We start from the raw sequence: 24,936 nt of genomic DNA, 5'->3' as shown, positions 1-24,936 counted from the left end.
ATATAAAATAGCCCCTTTTCAACCACAGTATACTGAGACACTTTCATCTCCTCCTGCAATTTTATTACAACAAACAACTAAAAAAACACTGCAGAACTTTCACGGTCAGTTCTTGGAAGCGCTCCCCTACAATCAAGGATTCAGGCCGCAACAATTTTTAAAAAGGCCTGCAACGTCCTATTGATCCATCCATCCATCCATTTTCTACCGCTTATCCCTTTTGGGGTTTGCGGGGGGTGCTGGAGCCTATCTCAGCTACAATCGGGTAGAAGGCGGGGTACACCCTGGACAAGTCGCCACCTCATCGCAGGGCCAACACAGACAGACAGACAACATTCACACTCACATTCACACACTAGGACCAATTTAGTGTTGCCAATCAACCTATCCCCAGGTGCATGTCTTTGGAAGTGGGAGGAAGCCGCAGTACCTGGAGTGAACCCACGCAGTCACGGGGAGAACAGAAAGATCTCGAGCGCAGGATTGAACCCAGGACCTTTGTATTGTGAGGCAGACGCACTAACCCCTCTGCCACTGTGCTGTTGATACTGAATAATATCAAGAGATGGTGAAAAATATCTCACTTTATATTGCACACTTTTACATGGATAGTTTTCCACAGAATGTGATGGCTGTGTGATGTAATTTTATTTTTTCAAGACAAAGACTACTGAAAGGCAGTTGTGTGCGTGCATAAATACTACGTTATCACACATAACTCATGCATTACGGCTGCATGCTTTCCATGTGCTCATGAATAGCCTTCCGCTAATCAATTGTGAATCAAAACAGCCCATTTATTCCATTGTCATCTTTGGTTAGTGACGTCAGAAAATTTACAAGTTGGTTAAGGTCATACTATTTTAAATCAATCACACTCATCAACAAATCTATTAGGCAATACTCTCTGCGTACAAGATAGGATCGAGGGGTGAAAAAAACATGATTTTAATGCATCTGTTCAATCAGAAGTGATGAGTACACTGACAGTTTTTGCTTCTGTTAACTGAGCAGAAATTAAGAATTGTTCTGATTACATGCTGTTTACGAATGTTCAACATGTCAATAAGAAACTATCCAACCACCATTCTATCTTCTGCAGGACAAGCATGTGTTGGTAGTCATAAAAATTGATAGCATGCTCGATAGGCAGAAGAAGTCCAATGAGCATCTGGAAATCATCCTGAAAGGGCTTAATAACTACCTGGAGAAGAAGCGTCTGTATTTCCCACGCTTTTTCTTTCTTTCAAACGAGGAGCTGTTGGAAATCCTTTCTGAGACCAAAGACCCTACAAGGTAAACTAAAACGTTTTATTATATCTCTGATGTGCTTTGATGTCAATCAACAATTACATTTATACCCAAATATTGTTTTTGCTCAATGAGGATAAATTGGAGATAGATATATGGATAGGTCAATTTTTAATTGAAAACCAGTTGCTGGCATAGTCTTACTGGCAGGTGCAAGGAGACATATTAAGAATAATAAGTACTCAGAAAACAGTTCAATACAGTAACCTCCAAATCTGTTCAAATTTAGTAAAAGTGGCTAAAGCAATAGAACTCAAGTGTTCAATAGTGCTGTAGCAATATTTGTTTTAATCATAAAACCTTTATTACCAATACGCAAAATTAATTTGACTGTTATTTTATAACAACTGTCATACAATATAGCTACTATTAATAATAATACATACAAAATAAACTGTGAACCGTATCTTTAATGACATGTGACAGACACAATGAAGGATGCACACAAAGACTAGAAACAGCTCATTTATTGGTGTACATCAGTGGTTCTTAAACTTTTTTCACCAGGTACTACCTCAGAAAACACATGGGTCTCAAATTACCACCGTAAATACCAACATTAAAATTCAGTAGCATATTAGGCCTAAATATTTATTAAAACAGGACAAAGGTTTTATTTGACAAGTCTATTTGATATTTTTGGTCACTGTAACATTACACAAAGTTTGAACAGTAACGCTATGTTTTGACTATTTAAATAAGTGAATCTTTGGTGTACCACTAGATGGAACCTGTGTACCACTAGGGCAGGGGTCGGGAACCTTTTTGGCTGAGAGAGCCATGAAAGCCAAATATTTTAAAATGTATTTCCGTGAGAGCCATATAATATTCTTTAACACTGAATACAACTAAATGCGTGCATTTTTAAGTAAGACCAACATTTTTAGAGTATAATAAGTCTCTTTTTCTTTTTAATAACATTGTTATTCTGAAGGTAACCAATAATAAATAAAGTACTTCTTACCATTAATGCGACTTCTGGTGCTGTATGGTTTTGCTGATGGCTTTGTAGTCTGGTTGATACGTGGTTATTTTTAACACTGTGATTACCAGCGGAATTATTCATTACTTATCGTGTTAAGCAATGACAGCTAGGATTTATCTGAGAGCCAGATGCAGTCATCAAAAGAGCCACATCTGGCTCTAGAGCCATAGGTTCCCTACCCCTGCACTAGGGGTTTGAGAATCACTGGAGTACATTATATTCACTTGTACTGAACAGGTAGTGACCTTTTTAATATTGTTGTATACTAAGTATATAATGTGTATACTATATATATAATGTGTGTACTATTGTTGACTGCTCCATATTATATTGAGCAGCCAGGACTGAGAGTGTGTTCTATTTTGCTACTAACTATACACTACCACGATATGTTATTACATCTCGGGTTTAATGTTGAGCTTGAGTTGTATTATCCTCAGCATACTGTATTTCTTATTTTGGCAATAACTAGTACTAGTGGAGTGGTTCTCAAACTTTTTTCACCAAGTACCACTTCAGAAAACACTTGGCTCTCCAAGTACAACCATGATAACCAACATGAAAGTACAGTAGCAAAGGGTTGTGTACAGATCGGCCTCCTCTTCCTCTGTACTCCTGTGTCTTTAAACCACTTGAGTTAAAATAGAGTGCAATACTTCAGTGTTTTTCAACCACTGTGCCGCAGCACACTAGTGCGCTGTGAGATACAGTCTGGTGTGCCGTGGGAGGTTATGTACTTTCACTTATTTGGGTTGGAAATATTTTTTTGCAAACCAGTAAGTATAATCCGCAAATAATGTGCCGTTGTTGAGTGTCGGTGCTGTCTACAGCTCGGCAGAGTAACCATGTTATACTCTTCCATATCAGTAGGTGGCAGCCGGTAGGTAGTTGCTTTGTAGCTGTCGAAAACAGATCGAGTGAGACTCAGACTTAGACTTAGACAAACTTTAATGATCCACAAGGGAAATTGTTCCCTGAGACGACAATGTTTTGTCGTGATCACAATATGCAGACGACAGCGGGAGGCAGTGTAGTGTGCAGGTAAAAAGGTGTCTAATGCTTAAACAAAAGGTGAGTGGCCCTAAGAAAAGGCATTAAAGCTTAGGGATGGCTATGCAGAACGAAAGTAAAACTGAACTGGCTACAAAGTAAATAAAAACAGAATGCTGGACGACAGCAAAGACTTACAGCATAGGGAGCAGAGACGGCGTCCACAAAGTACATCCGTACATGACATGACAATCAACAAGATAGCAACAACTGGGGAATAGCGCTCAAAGAAAGACATGAAACTGCAACAGGAAAATACCAACAAAAGAGGAAAAGCTACCAAAATAGGAGCAAAAGACAAGAACTAAAACACTACACACAGGAAAACACCAAAAAACTCAAAATATGTCACCATGTGATGTGACAGGTCGTGACAGTAGACCGACTTTGACACAAGAGCTATAGTAATGCATGGTTGGTTATGGTTTGAATTCATATCCAACAATTGCGACGACGACTTTTTATTGTCTACTGAGTTTAATTTTTTAATGATTTCTGCTGGTGGTGTGCCTCTGGATTTTTTCAAAAAAAGGTTGAAAAACAATGCACTAGTTGGCCGCAACCAGCAGAGGCACTATTGGTTCCGTCTCAAATAGTTTGTGGAAAATTGCATGTGTTCTTCCTCCACTATGGCAGAATTATTCTAGACTAGTGGTTCTCAAACTTTTCCCACCACGTACCACCTCAGAAAACCCTTGTAAACCCAAGTACTACCATAATGACTAACATGAAAGTACAGTAGCAAAGTAGACCTAAATATTCATTAAAAACAAGTTTTACTTAACAGTTACAGTATATTTAATATTTTTGGCCACTGTAACATTATACACAGTTTGAACAGTAACACTGTGTTGGAAAATTTAATCAAGTGATTATTTGGCGTACAACTCGATGGAGCTCGCGTGGTTGAAGTACCACAGTTTGAGAATCACTGCTCTATTGCGAAGGCATAACCAAACAACTAAACACAAAAAAGCCAAATAAAAACCAAAAGCCCCCAAATAATCCTCCAGATGCTGATTGACAAAAGTCTGATGAAAACCTGAAACGCTCTCATGCAATTTGCTGATGTCAAGACAGTTGTTTTTTTCCTTTCTCTCTTCAAGGGTGCAGCCTTTTTTGAAGAAGTGTTTTGAGGGCATCAACCGTGTGAAGTTCACCGAAGACCTTGACATCACTCACATGAAGAGCAGTGAGGGTGAAGAAGTCCTGCTGGTTGATGTGATTTGCACCCCGAATGCCCGCGGCCAAGTGGAGAAATGGCTTCTGGAACTTGAGAATGACATGATTGCCTCGCTGCATAAGGTGTCTCTTTTTGATGCCAGGCTTGAATAGAAAACTGCTCTTTTTGACCTGACCTTCTTGTGGCCCGTCACAGGTGGTAGGGGAAGCAATCGTAGCATACCCAACAGAGAAAAGGATTGACTGGGTGCGTGCATGGCCTGGCCAGGCAGTGCTCTGTGTATCACAGGTTTACTGGACAAAGGATATCCATGACGCCATTAAGTCAGGACAGAAGGTATTCATGTGCACATGCAAGCATCTTTAAGTTGGGATATGTTTTTATTATTATTTTTATTCCATTGAAACTAAGTGTCCATGTAAAACATGTGCAAACTTTATAGCAGACGCAAAGCTGATGCCTTAGGCTCGTGTGCAGAGGATTGCGCCTCTTCAATGAGCAATATAGAGAGCACTATCAATTTTGCATGTACCGTATGTACTGATATATATATATATATATATATATATATATATATATATATATATATATATATATATATATATATATATATATATATATATACATATATATATATATATATATATATATATATATATATATATATATATATATACACTACCGTTCAAAAGTTTGGGATCACCCAAACAATTTTGTGGAATAGCCTTCATTTCTAAGAACAAGAATAGAGTGTCGAGTTTCAGATGAAAGTTCTCCTTTTCTGGCCTTTTTGAGCGTTTAATTGACCCCACAAATGTGATGCTCCAGAAACTCAATCTGCTCAAAGGAAGGTCAGTTTTGTAGCTTCTGTAACGAGCTAAACTGTTTTCAGATGTGTGAACAGGATTGCACAAGGGTTTTCTAATCATCAATTAGCCTTCTGAGCCAATGAGCAAACACATTGTACTATTAGAACACTGGAGTGATAGTTGCTGGATATGGGCCTCTATACACCTATGTAGATATTGCACCAAAAACCAGACATTTGCAGCTAGAATAGTCATTTACCACATTAGCAATGTATAGAGTGTATTTTTTTAAAAGTTAAGACTAGTTTAAAGTTATCTTCATTGAAAAGTACAGTGTTTTTCCTTCAAAAATAAGGACATTTCAATGTGACCCCAAACTTTTGAACGGTAGTGTGTATATATATATATATATATATATATATATATATATATATATATATATATATATATATATATTATGTGTGTGTGTATTATGTGTGTATATATATATATATATATATATATACATTTATGTATATCAAATGATTAAAATATTTAATTGCAATTAACCGCATTGTTAATAGTTAACTCAAAATTAATAGCGATTAATCGCATATATTATAATTTTTCATCATTAATAAGTGTTCTCTAGACAGATAATTTTCAAGTTTTAACACCATGAACGGACAATCAATTTGCTTTAATTAAATGTGTTTTAAACTATATGCTTTTTAAACCGCTCAACACAAAAAGGACAAACATGATTTAATGACAATTAAAAAAAAAAGCCTGCTATGTGCTGGTATCTTGCCGGATTTTGGATTTTGTAGAAATACCAAGTTTGTATTTCTGCTTTAGGAGCACTTGCTTTTGGAGAAGGAGCTACACTTCCATGTTTAGATAACAGTTTCACACATTAATAACGGAAAATGTGTTGGTGCCCGGTAGTACCAGCTGGTTTCGGTCGGTGCCAAAAAAGTATTGCATCCGGTGCCTACCCCTTGTGACAAAGCGTGATCGTAATGTAAGACATTTTTATTTTGTAAATGTTGAAACGGATTTATAGCGTCGCGTTTTTATTTTGAAGTTGGAAAAGTGTATGGGCGGTATGGCTTAGTGCAGGGGTGGGCAATTAATTTTCACCGGGGGCCGCATAAGCAACCCGAGCACTGCTGGAGGGCCACACGACAATATTTCAATTAGATTTTGCTCAATATTATTTTTGATATACCGTAAGATAAATAATAATGATGATAATAATAATAATAATTTAATTTAACCTAACTTAACTTTATACAAAAGCAGATTGCTTTTGATGGTCACTTTATCCTGCATTATCCAACATTTTTCCCCATCAGATTTGGACAACCATCTGTTGTTAAAAATAGTTTTTAATCATATTTATTTTATATTGTTTTTTATATTGGTTTTATATGTAATTGTTTTTTCTTTTTATTCAGTCATTGGTGGAGCTAAGGATAATATTTGAATATTGTTTTTAATATTGTTGTGCAGCACTTTGGAAACATTTTGTTGTTTAAATGTGCTATATAAATAAAGTGGATTGGATTGTCACACCTGCCAGCTTGTCCCAACACGCATTTACCTCTGTGAGCAAGTCATTACCTGTGGTTGTCTCTTTAATTGACTGCATCAGAGCTCTCATCCAAAGTTAGCGAAAAACAGTCCATGTCTCCGGGCATTATCAGCGCAACAAAGTCCAATAAGCACTCCTTAATAAACTCTCCGTCAGAAAACGCCTTACTTTTTCTGGCGCTTTTGTGAGAAATGACGAAACTTGTCCTGACGGCTGCATCTATGGGGGTGTGAAATATGGCACAAAGTCCTTGTTGGGTTTGCAGTTTTACCATCAACGCATCAGCCTCCCTTGCGCGCGCTTCATCAGACACATTCCGGTATTTTCCCTCGTGTTTCTTCGTGTAGTGGCGATTAAAATGATATTTAAACACAGCAACCTGTGTACCACACATTAAGCACACGGCTTTACCATTAATTTATGTAAAGAAATACTTGGCAGTCCATGTCTTGTTGGAAACACGCCATTCCTCATCAACTTTTCTTTTTTTAGCGTCTCATCACTTGTCTCTCTGCACCTTCACTCACAGGTTCCCCCCGGACATACGGCATAAATAACACATTTCAAAATAAAAGCAGGACAGTTGTATTGCGCGCACGACATAGATGTTTTTTAAACTTTATTTTGTAATTTGTAATTGCGCCGTTCAATTCACTCACAATCGCACACGCGCATACGTCCACACGGAAGTTGTACAAATAACGCGTTTCAAAACAAAAGCAGCACCGTTGTATTGCACACTCGACATAGATACTTTTTTAAATGTATTTTGTAATTTTTGATTGGCCTCACGCGGGCCGGACAGGGATGCGCAAAGGGCCGTACAATGCCCAGGTCTGGCTTAGTGGGTAGAGCGGCCGTGCCAGAAACCTGAGGGTTGCAGGTTCGCTCCCGGCCTCTTACCATCCAAAATCGCTGCCGTTGTGTCCTTGAGCAGGACACTTCACCCTTGCCCCCAGTGCCGCTCACACCGGTGAATGAATGATGAATGAACGAGTTGTAAAAATGAATGATGGGTTCTCACTTTTCTGTGAAGCGCTTAGAATGCCTAGAAAAGCGCTATATAAATCCATTATTATTATTATTATTATTATGATTGGTTTGAGAAAGTGTCTTGACATGTTTTGATGTCGGATCGACTTTTTGCAATAAAAAAAGTGTCCTTTCGACGTCCTGCCGACCGTCTTTTATTTCTTTTGAGCTTTTATGTCATAAACCAGTCACAGTAACAATCTAAATGTTATGTTATCACTGCATCTTAACCGTAATCTGAACACGGAAGTGAAGCACCACCCACCTCTGAATGACGCCCGCAGCAGGCGTTTGCTGCATTGATGTCGCCTCTTCTCGCGGCAAAAAAATATTCCTTTCTTGTCGGGAGAACATCTTGCCATGGCTTTGAACCTGATATTTCCATATGGTACACTTTCCTATGTCCATTTCTGTGTGTTCCCTCCGCTATGGCACGGCCCGAGGGTCAAAAAGGACGTGTGTGCGTTAATCGCCCCCGCTAAAAATAATTGTGCCGTTATTAAAATTTATAGTTAATGCGTTATCACTTTTGACAACCCAAATATATATATATATATATATATATATATATATATATATATATATATATATATATATATATATATATATATATATATATATATATATATATATATATTTATATATATATATATAATATGCCGATTATCAGAACTGCCTATTACCTGACACCTGACATGTTAGCTACTTCTCTTTGTTTATAATGTCTATTTTCTATTTCCTGCTGGATCTACTCTCTATTTTATGCTGCTGCTGTCACATATACTGTATATACTGTAATATTGTACATGGTCATTGATATATATTGTATATATGTTATAGACATAATATAATATATCTGTATATATATTATTCTGTACACATATTATGTATATATTCGTATATATGTTAGATTTTTTTATCGCTATATTAGTCTATTTATACCTGCATTGTCCTTTCCATCCTTACACTTTCCATCATTGTTTCTGAGCTACTGTGTTGAACAAGTTCCCTTGTGGATCATTAAAGTTTGTCTAAGTCTAAGTCTAATACAGAGAGGAGGAGATGCAAATATAATAATTTAGCTCATGCATTGTGATTTATTAAGACTACAACTGTTCTGCGGCCGCTGTTTTGCATATACTGTATATATAGTTCGTCAAGAGAAGACGAGCAAACTGACACAGTTACGAAAAGCAGTAAAAAAAAGAGGCGATCATCAAAACTACTGTCAAAAATAAAAATATTAGACATATTGTTTAATCAGCAATATCATTTTAGAATTTTAAAGCTGCTGGATGACTTAAAGAGCGGATTGAAACAAATTCAATTTATATGTTTTGGTGTCTGCTTGGTGTGTTTTTTAAATGGCGTTCGTTTTTTTCAAACCAGATTACAAACTAACCGTTGCAAAACCAAACTTACACTACCTTACTAAAAAAAAAACTACAATTTTTTTAAAACAAGCCCCCATTTGTTATGGCTGGATCTGGGCTGCAACGACAAAGGAGAAATTAAACTGGAATAAAAGCTGCAAAAAAAGGATATATAATGTAACAAAAAATGAGTATGCCGGTTAACAAAAGAAAGTATATTAAACAAAAAACTAATGGAACATAAATGTGTGAAACAAGACTGGAGCAGGCTCCAGCCAACATCCAAGCAGGACCAAGTAGATCAGAGCAGAGAGTGTAATCCTTGACCTCTCAGTTTATATCCATTCAACTGATTAGGCAGTGGGGGGCCAAACAGGTGCAGGTGCGGGAACTTCAAAACCAAGAAGAAGAGGAGGCGGCTAAGCAGACCTGCAAACTAAGCCCCTCTCAAAAGGACTGTACCATAATGGGGGCTAAATGAGTATTTGATTCCCTGCTGATGTTGTCCAGAGTGAGAGTGGTTGACTGTAATCTTGAATATTTTCCATAAATGATCATGCTAACATCAATCTCATACCTCTTGTTAATGGGTATAGACAATAGGGATAGGGACGTTCCAGCGTAAGAGATTGACAGGTGTCTCTATGTACAGTATATATAACATGTGAGTATTTTCATAAATGCACAGGATAATGTACATACCATTCTTGCTGATTGGTTGGAGATCAAATCCACTCAATGAAATTTAATCGTACAACCTTCATTTTATTTATTTTTTTGCTGTATTTCTTTTGTTTGACTATGTGAAAATAATCTTACTACAAAATAAACTCTAAATTTGGTACAATTTCGGATTATATGATTCCTACGTTACAAGAAATTACTGTTTAATGTGTGGTGTGTCATTGATTAATGTTGTTACGTCCTTCTTGTGTTTTGTTTAAACTCCTTAGGCCCTAGACGCTTACCTGGCTCAAAACAACCGTCAGATTGACGACATAGTGCAGCTTGTGCGTGGAAAGCTGTCCAAACAGAATCGGGTGACCCTTGGAGCTCTTGTTGTGCTCGATGTCCATGCCAGGGACGTGCTGGCCTCATTGGTAAAAGAGCGTATAAGTGACGACCATGATTTTTCATGGCTAAGCCAACTGCGCTATTACTGGGTGGTACGTAGGGTGGAGTGGTGAGTTTTCTATCAGGTTACTTTCAATTTATGGAAACTGTCAAACCCTGTGCAGGAGAATGACCTCCAGACCAAGATGATCAATGCAGGTTTGCCGTATGGTTATGAGTACCTTGGCAACACTCCACGTCTGGTCATTACCCCACTGACTGACCGATGCTATCGGTAAAGCACCTCTGTGAAGTTGTGATGAAAAAAATGATATTTGAAATAGATTTAATACATCAGACATTTGTAATGGTATAACAGTAGTCATACATATATGTATACATACATATATACTGTACATACATACATATTTACATATATATACATACATATATACCGGTACTGTATGTATAAATATATTAGGGTTGTACAGTATACCGGTACGAGTATAGTATCGCGGTAATAATGAATCAAAAACGGTGCTATACTCTGTTTGAAAAGTACCGGTTCTCAATTTATTTATTTATTCATTTGTTTTAACGGGCATGACATTGCTGGGTTTACGAGCAGAGGAGCATGTTCGGCAGCGCACAATCAAGGAGTACTTACAAGCAGACAAGGTGTGTAGACAGAAAAGGGAGAACGGACGCATTTTGGCCTAAAAGTGACAATAAAGGTTAAGCTATAACACTAGGAAAAGGGGCTTTAAGACATGGCTAACTAGCTAGCAGCGAACATCCATCCGCAGTCGGCAGTGTTTTAGCTACTTCTAAATCACTAATCCTCACCTATGGCGACAAATAAAGTGAGTTTCTTACAAGTATCATCCCCGCATGACGAGGTGGATCTACTCCTGACATCCACTGTAATGATACCAAGTACAATAGTGTATCTAGCCAATACTACTATGATTACATCTATATTTTTTATCGTAACAAAATCTTTTTTCCTTTTTTTAAAATTCATATTATGTTTATAAACTCAGGAAATATGTCCCTGGACACATGAGGACTTTGAATATGATCCTGTAACTACTTGGTATCGGATCGATACCTAAATTTGTGGTATCATCCAAAACTAATGTAAAGCATCCAAACAACAGAAGAGTAAGTGATTATTACATTTTAACAGAAGTGTAGATAGAACATGTTAAAATGGAAAATAAGCAGATATTAACAGTAAATGAACAAGTGGATTAATAATCAATTTTTACAGCTTGTCCTTTATAATTTTGACAAAATAATAGAATGAGAAATTACCGGTACACAATATGTTACTACTTAACGTCAGCAGCCAATTTAGGAGCCTTTGTTTACTTACTTACTACTAAAAGACAAGTTGTCTTATGTGTTCACTATTTTATTTAAAATTGTTCTTTGATTACAATAAGAAACATATGTTAAATTTACCGTAAGATTTTTTGTTAAAATAAAGCCAATAATGGCATTTTTTTTGTTGTCCCCTTTATTTAGAAAAGTATCGAAATACATTTTGGTACCGGTACCAAAATATTGATATTGGGACAACCCTAATATATATGTATATATATATATATATATATATCATTCATCACACATACTGTAACTTTTTTTTTTAGTACTTTGTTTGGCGCTCTCCATCTCCATTTGGGTGGGGCCCCTGAGGGCCCGGCTGGCACAGGAAAAACAGAAACAACAAAAGACTTGGCCAAAGCTATAGCTAAGCAGTGTGTGGTCTTCAACTGCTCCGATGGACTTGACTACATCGCTCTGGGAAAGTTCTTTAAGGTGAGTACTTTTTTTCCATTCTAAAATGAATGACAATAGATCAAAATTCATATAAATGACTGAACCCACACATGTTTGATAGTAAGCATGTGTGCTTCAAGGGAAGGTGTCAATAACTGAATGTGTGACTAGGGCCTTTTGTCTTGTGGAGCCTGGGCCTGCTTTGATGAGTTTAACCGGATTGACTTGGAGGTGCTGTCTGTGGTGGCTCAGCAGATTCTCACTATACAGAGAGGTTTGTACTTTTTTCGCTTACTGTCTACAAAAAAACTGATTCTTACAAAGCCAATCTTGGAGATTCATTGATGGATAAGTTTAGCATATTACAGTAGTACCTCAATTTACAAGCTTAATTGGTTCTGTGACAGAGCTTTTGACGCACAACACTCAACGCCGCCCATTGAAATGACTTGAAATAAGTTTGATTGGTGCTTGCCCCCCCCCACCCCCCAACTAACTTTTAGGTAAGAAATATTGTATAAAATAATACAATGGAATGCACTACAGCCAACTACAGCAGTTTTATGAGATAATGTAATAATAATCTACTGTGTTTTACATTGAAGAGTGGTATCTCCTTCAAACTGCTTCTCCATCAAACACACCATCAGCAGCTTTTCATATTTTCATGCATAAATGTCTGCCGTTTTGATGATATTTCAATGTCCTTAGCTGACGTTTGACTTATTTTGCTTCAGTATGGTGCAGACTAGTGTTGTACGGTATAGCACCGCAATACTAATGAATCATATTCGGTACTATACCCCCCTCTAATAAGTACCGGTCCAACCCCCCCCATGCATCCCGTAGTTGAGAGACCTGTTGTGGCTCAATATTGGTCCATATATAAGGCGCACCGGATTATAAGGCGCACTGTCAGCTTTTGAGAAAATTGGAGGTTTTTAGGTGCGCCTTATAGTGCGGAAAATACGGTATTATTTTCAGTTATGACATGTAAGTTACAATTACAGTTGCAAGACGTTAAATGGTAGTAGTGTGTAGTATATGGTGTGTTGGTCATTTCAGTCCCTGCTGTCTCAAGTTATGCCCTAGAAAGTGTTAATACTGTAAGTAATAATTATGCACCAGCTGTTTGATTGTAACGTGTATCTTAGTCGTAGTGTTTATTACAAATTTGAAGGTGAAATTAAAAAATTTAAAATTGCTAAAGCTAATCTTCGATGCAGCATGTCAATAGCAAAGCCAATGCATATTAGCATTAAGCTAGCGCATGTGTGGAAACGTGTCGACGTGGCGACGTTGGTAGAGTGGCCGGGCCAGCAATCGGAGGGTTGCTGGTTACTGGGGTTCAATCCCCACCTTCTACCATCCTAGTCACGTCCGTTGTGTCCTTGGGCAAGACACTTCACCCTTGCTCCTGATGGCTGCTGGTTAGCGCCTTGCACGGCAGCTCCCGCCATCAGTGTGTGAATGTGTGTGTGAATGGGTGAATGTGGAAATACTGTCAAAGCGCTTTGAGTACCTTGAAGGTAGAAAAGCGCTATACAAGTATAACCCATTTATCATTTATTTATTTAACTTTGGTGAAAGGGTTTTTTGATTCTATTTCTTTTTTCGATAAGTCCAAAAGTGCAAAGAGTTGGCATTGACGTCATGAGTAATCAAGGCACCGAAGCATGACACCGTTGGATTTGGCTTAAATCGGTTTCCGGTAGGCGGGATTCAGTCAGTGCCAACAAAGTACCGAAATCGGAAATCCATTCCTACTCACCGGAAGCCCAGAGGATCCTCTAAGCATCATTGTTATGGTCGTTGCCCGGGAAATACTTTGTCACATCCTGGGTCATTCTTCCAAGTCAGAACTCGACTTCGATCAGATGAAACCACGGTTGTTGTTCTGCCAAAAGTTGTTTAACTTCACAGTCGCATCTATGACCATTAGTTGTGTTGTTAGTAGGTTTGTGCGTTAGTATAGTACAGCGATACTAATGATTCATATTCGGTACTACACCGCCTCTAAAAAGTACCGGTCCCCGCAACCCCCTTATGATAATGGATGATAATGACAAGTCAGTATAAATACACCAATATGGATATAATAGCATTGAGTGACCATGAGATTAGCTCCATCTTGCCTGGGTATCTTTCGTCTTCTGAAGCCTTGTCTGGTGTGTTATGTCCCTTATTCCACAGTGAGTTATTTTTCACCTGTGTGCCACAGTTGAGATAGTCCAGGGGTCGGCAACCCGCGGCTCCGGAGCCGCATGCGGCTCCTTGACCACTCTGATGCGGCTCAGCTACATACATGCCGACACCCCCGATTTTACCAGAAGAATTATTGATCTCAGTGTCTCTCATAGATTACTCCCAGGGAAACAATAATCCTATTTACACTCTAATTACTAAATAAAGGGCATGCTCTAATTGCACTGCAGTAATTGTTCTCTATAGCATTTACATACAGTGTACCAGCTCAGCCACATGTTGTATGTTGTTATTACTTGCACACACAGGAGACAGCAAAGCATACTTACTCATCAGCCACACAGCTTACACTGACGGTAGCCGTATCAAACAACTTTAACATTGTTACGTTACAAATATGCGCCACACTGTGAACCCACACCAAAAAAGAATGAAAAACACATTTCTGGAGAACATCCCACCGTAACACAACATAAACACAACACAACCATTACCCAGAATCCCATGCAGTCCTAACTCTTCCGGTCTACATTATACACCCCCGCTACCACCAAATCCCCCCACACATCAACCCCCCCCCCGCCCCCCGCCTCTCCGTGCGTTGGTTGAGCGGAAGAGTTAGGGCTGCATGGGATTCTGGGTATTGGTACCGTCAGTGTAAGATGTGTGGCTGCTGAGCTAGTAGCCTTGCTGTCACTTACGTGAGCAAGCTGAAATTTCATTGTACGTGTGGTCGAGCAGGTACACTGTTAGGGCAGACTGAAGAGGGCGCCGAATGCAGTGTCATCACGCTCTGATATCCGGGAGTCTCCCGGGAAAAATGAAAGGGTTGGCATGTATGACACTATCAAGCGCCATTCATTCAAAACTCGCGGGCTGCACTAACATCAAATTTCCACATTAAGGTGCGTGCCGGTGCGTGTGTCGGAGACCCCTGGTTAACATAGCACAAAGCATTAAAGCTTTGTATGCGGTGTTTTTCATTTAAAATATTTTTTGTGGCTCCCATTACTTTCTTTAATTTGTGAAACTTGCCAAAATGGCTCTTTGAGTGGTAAAGGTTGCCGACCCCTGAGATAGTCCAAACAATTAGTCATGTTTTTGATGGTTTCCCAACAACACATTTTTTACCGCAAGGTTGAACATTCTTAGGCTAGAAGTTAGTTTAATTTCTCCGCTCACATTGTCCCACAGTTTCACCCCCGCTACAGATAACGTTTGAGCCTTGAATGTGGAATTTACTATGTATTGTATGATCCTGTAACTACTTGGTATCGGATCGATACCCACATTTGTGGTATCATCCAAAACTAATGTAAAGCATCCAAACAACAGAAGAATAAGTGATTATTACATTTTAACAGAAGTGTAGATAGAACATGTTAAAGGCCTACTGAAACCCACTACTACCGACCACGCAGTCTGATAGTTTATATATCAATGATGAAATCTTAACATTGCAACACATGCCAATACGGCCGGGTTAGATTACTAAAGTGCAATTTTAAATTTCCCGCGAAATATCCGGCTGAAAACGTCTCGGTATGATGACGTTTGCGCGTGACGTCACGGATTGTAGCGGACATTTTGGGACACAATTGTGGCCAGCTATTAGTCGTCTGTTTTCATCGCAAAATTCCACAGTATTCTGGACATCTGTGTTGGTGAATCTTTTGCAATTTGTTTAATGAACAATGAAGACAGCAAAGAAGAAAGCTGTAGGTGGGAAGCGGTGTATTAGCGGCCGGCTGCAGCAACACAAACACGTAGAGAACTGGGACAACAGAGACTCTTACCAGGAGGACTTTGAGTTGGATACGCGCTACCGTGAGTACGCAGATGCGGCTTCCAAACATTTGATCGCTTGCCCGTACGTGCGTGCCGCTATGTGCGTGTTACGTACGTGACTTTGGGGAAATATATGTGCTGTATGAACTTTGCGGAGGTGAACGGTACTTTGGGCTGTGGGATTGAGTGTGTTGTGCCGGTGTTTGATTTGTATTGGCGGGTTATATGGACGGGAGGGGGGAGGTGTTTGCTATGCGGGATTAATTTGTGGCAAATTAAATATAAACCTGGTTGTGTTGTGGCTAATAGAGTATATACTGTATATGTCTTGTGTTTATTTACTGTTTTAGTCATTCCCAGCTGAATATCAGGTCCCACCCGCCTCTCACAGCATCTTCCCTATCTGAATCGCTTCCACTGCCCTCTAATCATTCACTCTCACTTTCCTCATCCACGAATCTTTCATCCTCGCTCAAATTAATGGGGTAATCGTCGCTTTCTCGGTTCGAATCGCTCTCGCTGCATTGTAAACAATGGGAAAATGTGAGGAGCTCTTCAACCTGTGACGTCACGCTACTTCCGGTACAGGCAAGACTTTTTTATCATTGACCAAAAGTTGCGACCTTAATTGTCGATGTTCTCTACTAAGTCCTTTCAGCAAAAATATGGCAATATCGCGAAATGATCAAGTATGACACATAGAATGGACCTGCTATCCCTGTTTAAATAAGAAAATCTCATTTCAGTAGGCCTTTAAAAGAGAAAAAAAGCATATATTAACAGTAAATGAACAAGTAGATTAATAATTCATTTTTTATCACTTTTCCTTAATAATGTTGACAAAATAACAGAATGGAAAATGACACAATATGTTACTGCATATGTCAGCAGCTAAATTAGGAGTCTTTGTTTGCTAACTTAATAATAAAAGAAAAGTTGTCACGTATGTTCACTATTGTATTTAAGGACAAACTTGCAATAAGAAACATGTGTTTAATGTACCGTAAGATTATTTGTTAAAATAAAGCCAAAAATGCCATTTTTGTGGTCCTCTTTATTTAGAAAAGTACCGACAAGTATCGAAATATGTGAAGCTAATGATGTCAAAGAAAGTGAATCATCATCGTTCATCTCCGAACAGCTAGGTGGCATCTCAACTTTTTGGCTTTGCTCACCCCAAAGGCTCACCAATGTTGAGAGGTGTTATTGATAAGGCAGGTGTTGAAGATGAAGTGCATCTAAAAGTTGGTCAACTTGACTGTGACTGACGCCAATATTTGCTGCTGTGTTGTTAGTATTGTTCTCCCTGGAAGCCACGCTTAGTGAATACCTTTATCGATCGCCACAACATAATAGAAAATAAAACAAACACTGCACTGCAATACATATAAGACAAAAATAAGACTTAAATTTGGGCAAAAATATGAAGAATATGCTTTAAAAGCACCACAGTTGGTTCGCAGTATGTATAACTCACTGTATTGATGTTGTCATGTGTCTCCAGGAATTGCTGCTCATGCTACGCTGCTGATGTTTGAAGGGACAGAGCTCAGCCTGGATCCCTCTTGTGCCGTGTTCATCACTATGAACCCTGGTTATGCCGGCCGGTCTGAGCTGCCAGACAATCTCAAGGTTTGAACCAGAGTTTTAAAAGCGAACAACATTGAAAAAAACAAGCCGTAGCCCTCATACGACTGTTTGGGAGTTCAAAGAGTCTGTTTCTCCCTCTCCAGGCCTTGTTCCGAACTGTGGCGATGATGGTGCCAGATTATGCGCTGATCGCGGAGATTGTGCTCTACTCCTGTGGATTTGTCACTGCCCGGCCTCTTTCTGTGAAGATTGTGGCCACTTATCGACTGTGCTCAGAGCAGCTCTCCTCACAGCATCATTATGACTATGGGATGCGGGCTGTCAAGTCAGTGCTGACTGCTGCTGGAAACCTCAAGGTATCACACAACTGATTAGTAGGATGAGATTCTTTTGTCACTTTCCCGTGTTGTTGAAGCATTTTTTCCATTTATGCTGCTATCCATGTTTTTATGGTATCTTTATTAGGGGTGTAAATCTTTGGGCACCTAACAATTTGATCCAATTCCTTGAGTGACAATTCTCAATTCAACACGATTCTCAACTTAAATTATTTAATTATTTATCTTTTTTGGTATAATAATTATAACTAGATTAGGCAATTCCTGAAGGAATTGCGTGTGAATGCTCCAATGCTGAAGTCGAACTGAAATCCTGGAATTTTTTTTTACAATTGTCGAAGGAGAGCACACAATTTTGAACAGGCTGAATATTTTGAAGTTGGAACAGTTTGAATCAGATGAAAATTGTGGGAATTGTGGAACTTTGAAGAACGTCCCATTGATTTAAATAGTAATTTAATTTTTTGGGGGGGAATTTCTGGAAAAGCGGGAATTTTTGGGAAAATGGTAAAAAAAAACTTGAATGGTCTGAATGAGTTGAAATGGTTGGTGTTGGATTTTTTTCTAATCGGTCGAGAAATGTTGAAGTAGTAACTTGTTGAATTGAGAAAAGGTATTACGGAATTCCTGGAATTTCGGGAAAACCGGGAATTTTTCCAGTTCAAAAAACAACTTTGTTTTTTGTCCTAATTAAGAGGAATGTTTTGACGGTGGAACGGTTGAAGAATGTGGGAGGAGTAGTCGCCAGAAAAATGGGTGGAAATAGGGCTTTGGAAAACAAGGAATTCTGGAAAAATCCTCAACTTTTTTTTAACTTGGAAAAAGAGTAGTTTGAATTTCCAAGATGGTGGAATGTGTTGAAGGTGGAATGGTTTTGAATAGGTTGAAAAATTTGGAAATGGTGAAAGTTTGAAAAATGGCCAAATCGTTTTGAATGGGAAAAATGTCCCGGAAAACCTGGAATTCTGGGAAATCTGGAATGTTTTGGAATTTGTCAAGGAAAAGCTCGCAATTCCAGAATAGGCTGAACAGTTTGAAGATGGAACGGTTTGAATTGGGTGAAAAATGTGGAAGGTAGAACGTGCCAAAATCTGGAGAAGAAGAATAATAATAAGTTAAATAAATAGATGAATTTTGGTGTAGAAAACCATATGGGTGAATGCTTTGGAGCATTTATACAATTAGGGCTGTCAACGTAAATGCATGTGATTAATGAAAAAAAAAATTGCGTTATCATAAAGGAATGAAGATTAATCACACTATTTGTTATGACCTCACGTAAACCCAGAAGTCTGCGCCTATTGTTACATGGTGCAAAGATGAGTGATAAAAGGCGGTCAATTTCACTTCAAAACACTTTAGATAAAACTGAGATCATTTTTTTGGCATTTCAGTGACAAACTTTCTTATCATCGCCGCACATCAAGTTTAAAATAGCATCTTAAAGCAAAGCACAAACGTGAAAATGCAGCATTGACACCAACTTGACCAGGCGTAGAACGACAAACAACTTCAACGCTGGTGAAGTTTACCTGCGTCAATGTTGTTAACAAAAGTAGCACAGATAAATTAAACATAGCCTTGGCTAAATGGACAGAGATCAACCCTGTCATCCAAAAAGGTAAATTAGCGTGTTTGTTTAAACAACTGGTTAAAGGAAGAGTAACTGCAGATGTATATGTTGCACTATGTAAAGTTGTTTATGGTGTTTACTGTCTGTACCTAGTTTGCTATATTATTCCAAATATTTTGAAAATGTGCCCTTAATTTTCACTATACTTACTGTCAGCAATTTTTTAGCAAATCAATGACTTTAAATTAAGTAAAACGTTTAAAAATTTTCCTGGATTACATTCTGACAGCAAAATTGCATTTGTGTCCAAATATTGTGGCATTTTCTTAAGCAAATTTTAATTATGCAAGCGAGTAATAACCTGTGCTTATTAATGATTAATTACAATTCAAGAGCGTGATTAATCCGATTAAAATATAATGACTTGACAGCCCTAATTATGAATGAATGAAATGAGTTTATTTCGGTCATATAATCAACCATTTTGTGTGATCAATTTAACAGCACAGATTATACATATTAACAATCATACACGTACACACACAAAAAGAAAAAGAATGACCGAAAAAGGAATAGGCTGAAGCCAAGGCTTATATTTGCCTATCCTATACATTCACTGAAAAGTAGATGGCCTGGAACATCCAACGTTCAAAAAAATCAATGGGATGGAAGTAATCGTTGCTATATTTTATAATTTTCCATTATTTCACCTTTCAAGGCTTTCTTAAACCTTAACAAAGAACTACATGTCTTCAACTCATCACTGAGCTTGTTCCACCATTCAACTCCTAAAACTGAAATACATTTGTATTTTATATTCATTCTTACTTTACCGGAAATATTTCAAAAATCAATATCCGCCGTAAATTATAGTTTTCTGTTAATTTAAATAACCTAAGAATACAAGCTGCAAGGCTGTTGTTCTTTACTCGAAACATAATTTCCATTGTTTTTAAAAACACAATATCGGAAAATGTTAACACATTAGAACTTATGAATATTATTTATGTATATTATGAATATAATTATAATGAACAATTTTCAAAACAAGTTACATGTTCAAAAAAGCTCCTTCTGGTTACATGCAGATTGCAGAAAAAAAAAATTTAAATAGATTTTTTTTGGGGGAAAAATATAACAATGTTTTTAAAATGCATATATATTTTTTTCAAATCTATTTTTGAAAATTATAAATCCATTTTAAATTTAAGATGAATAACAATCGCAATTCGAATGTGAATCGATTATTTTGTGCACTCCTCTTTTCAACAATGTACTATACAAGTACTCCAGGGCACCCCTCCCTATACACAGATAACACGCTGTGCATAGAACTCCGCAATCTGCAGGGGGCCTCCTTTTGCATGAAGAAGTGCATGTTGAATGTCAATTGGTGGATTACTGTGTGCATCATGTGAAATTTTACTGCAGTCGTGGGCCACATCACAATTAATTTTTTAACTGTGAAACATGTATAATACAAATCTAGAGTAGAATCACCTATTGATGTTAGACAAATGTCCCTTCCTTTGATTAGTAGCATTGTTTACCAACAATGCTGCTTTGGCCTAACAAGTCAAAACAGAATAAACAATATTCAATTTAGATGATGGTAGGTTTCCCAAGACAGTCCTCAGTGGCGTGCATCGTAAGTACCATGCTCTTTTTTATTTTTTTATTTTTTTATTTTATTTTTTTATTTTTTTTTATGAATTTATTAATCAATCCAACAAAACAATACACAACAATACCATAACAATGCAATCCAATTCCAAAACCAAACCCGACCAAGCAACATTCAGAATAGCAATAAACAGCAATTGAGAGCAATTGAGGACACACAAACATGACACGGAACAATCTAAAAGTAGTGAAACAAAAATGAATATTGTCAACAACAGTATCAATATTAGTAAAAATTTCCGTGCTCTTAATCATACGGACTGGGATTGAATTATCTCCGGTGGTCTGTCAGGAAGATATGCAAATCTATGTTTTAATTATGTTACCTTTGTTATTTCGCACTGACAACGTCAATTATTGAACAATTGCTTTGCCATGAATTAGTCCAAGTCCAAACAAGCATCAAAATAAATTTAAGTTAGATTAATAAAGTATGCAATTTGTTTTACTTAAATAATAAAATAGTGTGCATTTTAGCAAGTACTAACGTTTTAAATCCAACAGGTTCGTGGATTGGATTCTGTTATGTGTGAGATATGCATGTTTGTCATTATGAATATACTTTGTCATAATTTTTCATCTCCCTCTACTTGTCCCTGGCGTTGGGTGTGTTGGACTGCAGCTTGCTTTTCCAGATGAGAATGAAGATACTCTGTTACTGAGATCCATTATTGATGTGAATCTGCCCAAGTTCTTGGCTCAAGACCTTCAACTCTTTGGGGTGTGTACAACTAAAGCTTTGTTTCAAGGTTTTTCAATTAAAAGCTGAAGCGGTCCAGTTTAGGAATCAGGGACGTACTTACCATTAGGTAAACACAGGTAGTTGAGTTTTCCATTGTCCCCAAAACGTCTATTATTATTTAATAAAGTTTTCACTCTATTTAAAACAGTAATTTTTTTCGTCTTAAATTTTGCGTTTCAGAATACATTAAAATGCTTTTGTCAGCTCCCCTCTACCTTCTCACGCTACTGACTATTATATGGTCATAGAATAACACTGCACATGTGCAGACTTGATTTCGGAAGACAGACCAATGGTGCAGTGCAAGCTTGCCAGGTAGGAACTTGAGAAGCACTTCTTTGAAGTCAACAGTCTCGTCTCGTTCAAACATGGCCACCGTCAAGAGCTCTCTTTTTTTCCCACCAGTCACACACTTACGGCCTTCACAATAGTAGCGCTACGCGTCACATCCAGTCCAACTGCGCCAACAGAAAAATGGCTTACACTTTAATAAATGTTGATTAATGTTAAAGAAAGACTTATCAATTGCAGCTAAAGCATTGGGGTCAGTGATACCCATTCCGCAGCTCTCCAAGCTTTAATGTTCAGTTCTCATTGTAGTTTCTAACAACGTTTTTGTTATGTTGAGGGCCCTAATGACCAGGTTTACTTTGGGCCCTCGAGTGATGAAATACTAGCTAATGATAGTTATTTTGGCTCACTAATGTTAGCTATCATTGAATGTATGTTCTCTCGAAACAACCTGACTGCAAATTGTGAGTTGCTTCTCTGGGACTGCTTTTCTATATGCACATTCGCTCCCTGCGTGTACATATGGACCAGACACCTGAATGCCAAACAAATTCCTCTGACCGATGAACAGTTTTTATTTAATACGATTAGTAATGGTTAAAAATATAGACATGTCGAATATAAATGTTCTGTTAAACCACTAATATGAACATAAGCTAGCCTGTTGTGTGTTCTTGTTATATTTTTTTGGTTTGAAAAATTAACTGTGAACAACTTGCAAACAGTCTCTTTAAAACGTTTGATGAAGTCATTTACAAAACTATAGAGCTACATATCTAACCAAAGTATCTCTTGTCCGCGTTTATTTACCGTATTTTTCGGAGTATAAGTCGCACCGGCCGAAAATGCATAATAAAGAAGGAAAAAAAACATACAGTATATAATAATAATAATAATACCTGGGATTTATATAGCGCTTTTCTAAGTACCCAAAGTCGCTTTACATGTTAAAAACCCATCATTCATTCACACCTGGTGGTGGTAAGCTACTTTCGTAGCCACAGCTGCCCTGGGGTAGTCTGACGGAAGCGTGGCTGCCAATTTGCGCCTACGGCCCCTCCGACCACCACCTATCATTCATTCAACATTCAATCACCGGTGTGAGCGGCACCGGGGGCAAGGGTGAAGTGTCCTGCCCAAGGACACAACGGCATGGTAAGAGGCGGGGAGCGAACCTGCAACCCTCAGGTTTCTGACACGGGCGCTCTACCCACTACGCCATGCCGCCCCATATAAGTCGCATTGGAGTATAAGTCACATTTTTGGGGGAAATATATTTGATAAAACCCAACACCAAGAATAGACATTTGAAAGGCAATTTAAAATAACTAAAGAATAGTGAACAACAGGCTGAATAAGTGTACATTATATGAGGCATAAATAACCAACTGAGAACGTGCCTGGTATGTTAACGTAACATATTATGGTAAGAGTCATTCAAATAACTATAACATATAGAACATGCTATACGTTTACCAAACAATCTGTCACTCCTAATCGCTAAATCCGATGAAATCTTATACGTCTAGTCTCTTACGTGAATGAGCTAAATAATATTATTTGATATTTTACGGTAATGTGTTAATTTCACACATAAGTCGCTCCTGAGTATAAGTCGCACCCCCGGCCAAACTATGAAAAAAACTGCGACTTATAGTCCGAAAAATATGGTAGTCATAGAAGCTCTCAAAATTTAAATCATAAGGTCTGCAACTGTTTATGCTCGTGGGGGATTGTTTAAAATATATTTTTTAAAATTTCTGGCTTTTTAAGACACAGAAACGTCACAAAAAAGTTGCACATTTCATGCTTGCCAACACTTAAGTACGCAGATTGCCAACACTCAGTATTGCTGATAATATCCGCATTTTCAAATGGAGGAGAGAAAAAAGTCCTCCTTTCTGTCCAATACCACATGAAAGTGGTTGGTTTTTGGCATCTTATTTGTCCAGCTTCCATACTCGTTTTTATACACTTTACAAGAATTACATTGGCGGCAAACTCCGTAGCTTGCTAGCTAGCTTGTGCACGCCAGCTTTCTGAGACTCTTATTTATTTAGCGCAGGCAGGATGAAGCAGCACTTTTATTGTGAAGGTAAGAACTGTGCAGTCGGTCTTTAGAGTTTTGACGGCAGGTACGGCATGAGAGTCTGTTGAAATAAAAAGTGTTTCTCGCCATCCTGTCGGTCATTTTTTCTCAATAATGAGCTCGCAGCAGCCAGCGTCATCAAGTGACGTCTTGGTGAAGATTGATGATTGCAAATTTTTAAGTCTATTTTTCTCCTGGCTGGCAATCGACTGACCGCGATCGATCGGTAGCTCGCGATCAACGTAATGGGCACCTCTGGCCTACAGTATAGGCTTCTGTACAGTATTTGTATTGTACCTTCAGCAGAATATTACACAACACAACCTAAATGTGTACCATCTAACCTGCAGTTACACAACTGATATCCCCATCCTTCATTTGTTTTTGTTTGAGCTTGTAGGTGTTAACCGTAAGCCTACATTGGTAGCTCGGCTTAAGAGTTTATTTGGGTTTGTGTTAGAGATTGTAACCCACAATTCT

At 38.0% G+C, this 24,936-nt stretch overlaps 1 protein-coding gene across 2 annotated transcripts in view; it reads left to right on the top strand.

Annotated features, from left to right (window-relative positions):
• The window catches only part of dnah7 (dynein, axonemal, heavy chain 7), a 213,917-nt gene that overhangs the window by 35,584 nt on the left and 153,397 nt on the right, over positions 1 to 24,936 (top strand). For both annotated transcript variants that reach the window (XM_062067607.1, XM_062067606.1), the window contains exons 20-29: positions 1,103 to 1,296; positions 4,453 to 4,651; positions 4,725 to 4,865; positions 10,273 to 10,485; positions 10,558 to 10,667; positions 12,028 to 12,196; positions 12,329 to 12,431; positions 17,655 to 17,782; positions 17,884 to 18,096; positions 21,957 to 22,055. In XM_062067607.1, the coding sequence (XP_061923591.1) occupies positions 1,103 to 1,296; positions 4,453 to 4,651; positions 4,725 to 4,865; positions 10,273 to 10,485; positions 10,558 to 10,667; positions 12,028 to 12,196; positions 12,329 to 12,431; positions 17,655 to 17,782; positions 17,884 to 18,096; positions 21,957 to 22,055 (1,569 nt within the window). The remainder of the gene's footprint in view (positions 1 to 1,102; positions 1,297 to 4,452; positions 4,652 to 4,724; positions 4,866 to 10,272; positions 10,486 to 10,557; positions 10,668 to 12,027; positions 12,197 to 12,328; positions 12,432 to 17,654; positions 17,783 to 17,883; positions 18,097 to 21,956; positions 22,056 to 24,936) is intronic.

The sequence above is a fragment of the Entelurus aequoreus genome, linkage group LG13, assembly GCF_033978785.1.
Source record: "Entelurus aequoreus isolate RoL-2023_Sb linkage group LG13, RoL_Eaeq_v1.1, whole genome shotgun sequence".
Lineage (NCBI taxonomy): Eukaryota > Metazoa > Chordata > Actinopteri > Syngnathiformes > Syngnathidae > Entelurus > Entelurus aequoreus.
This window is presented reverse-complemented; position numbering and strand designations above follow the sequence as displayed.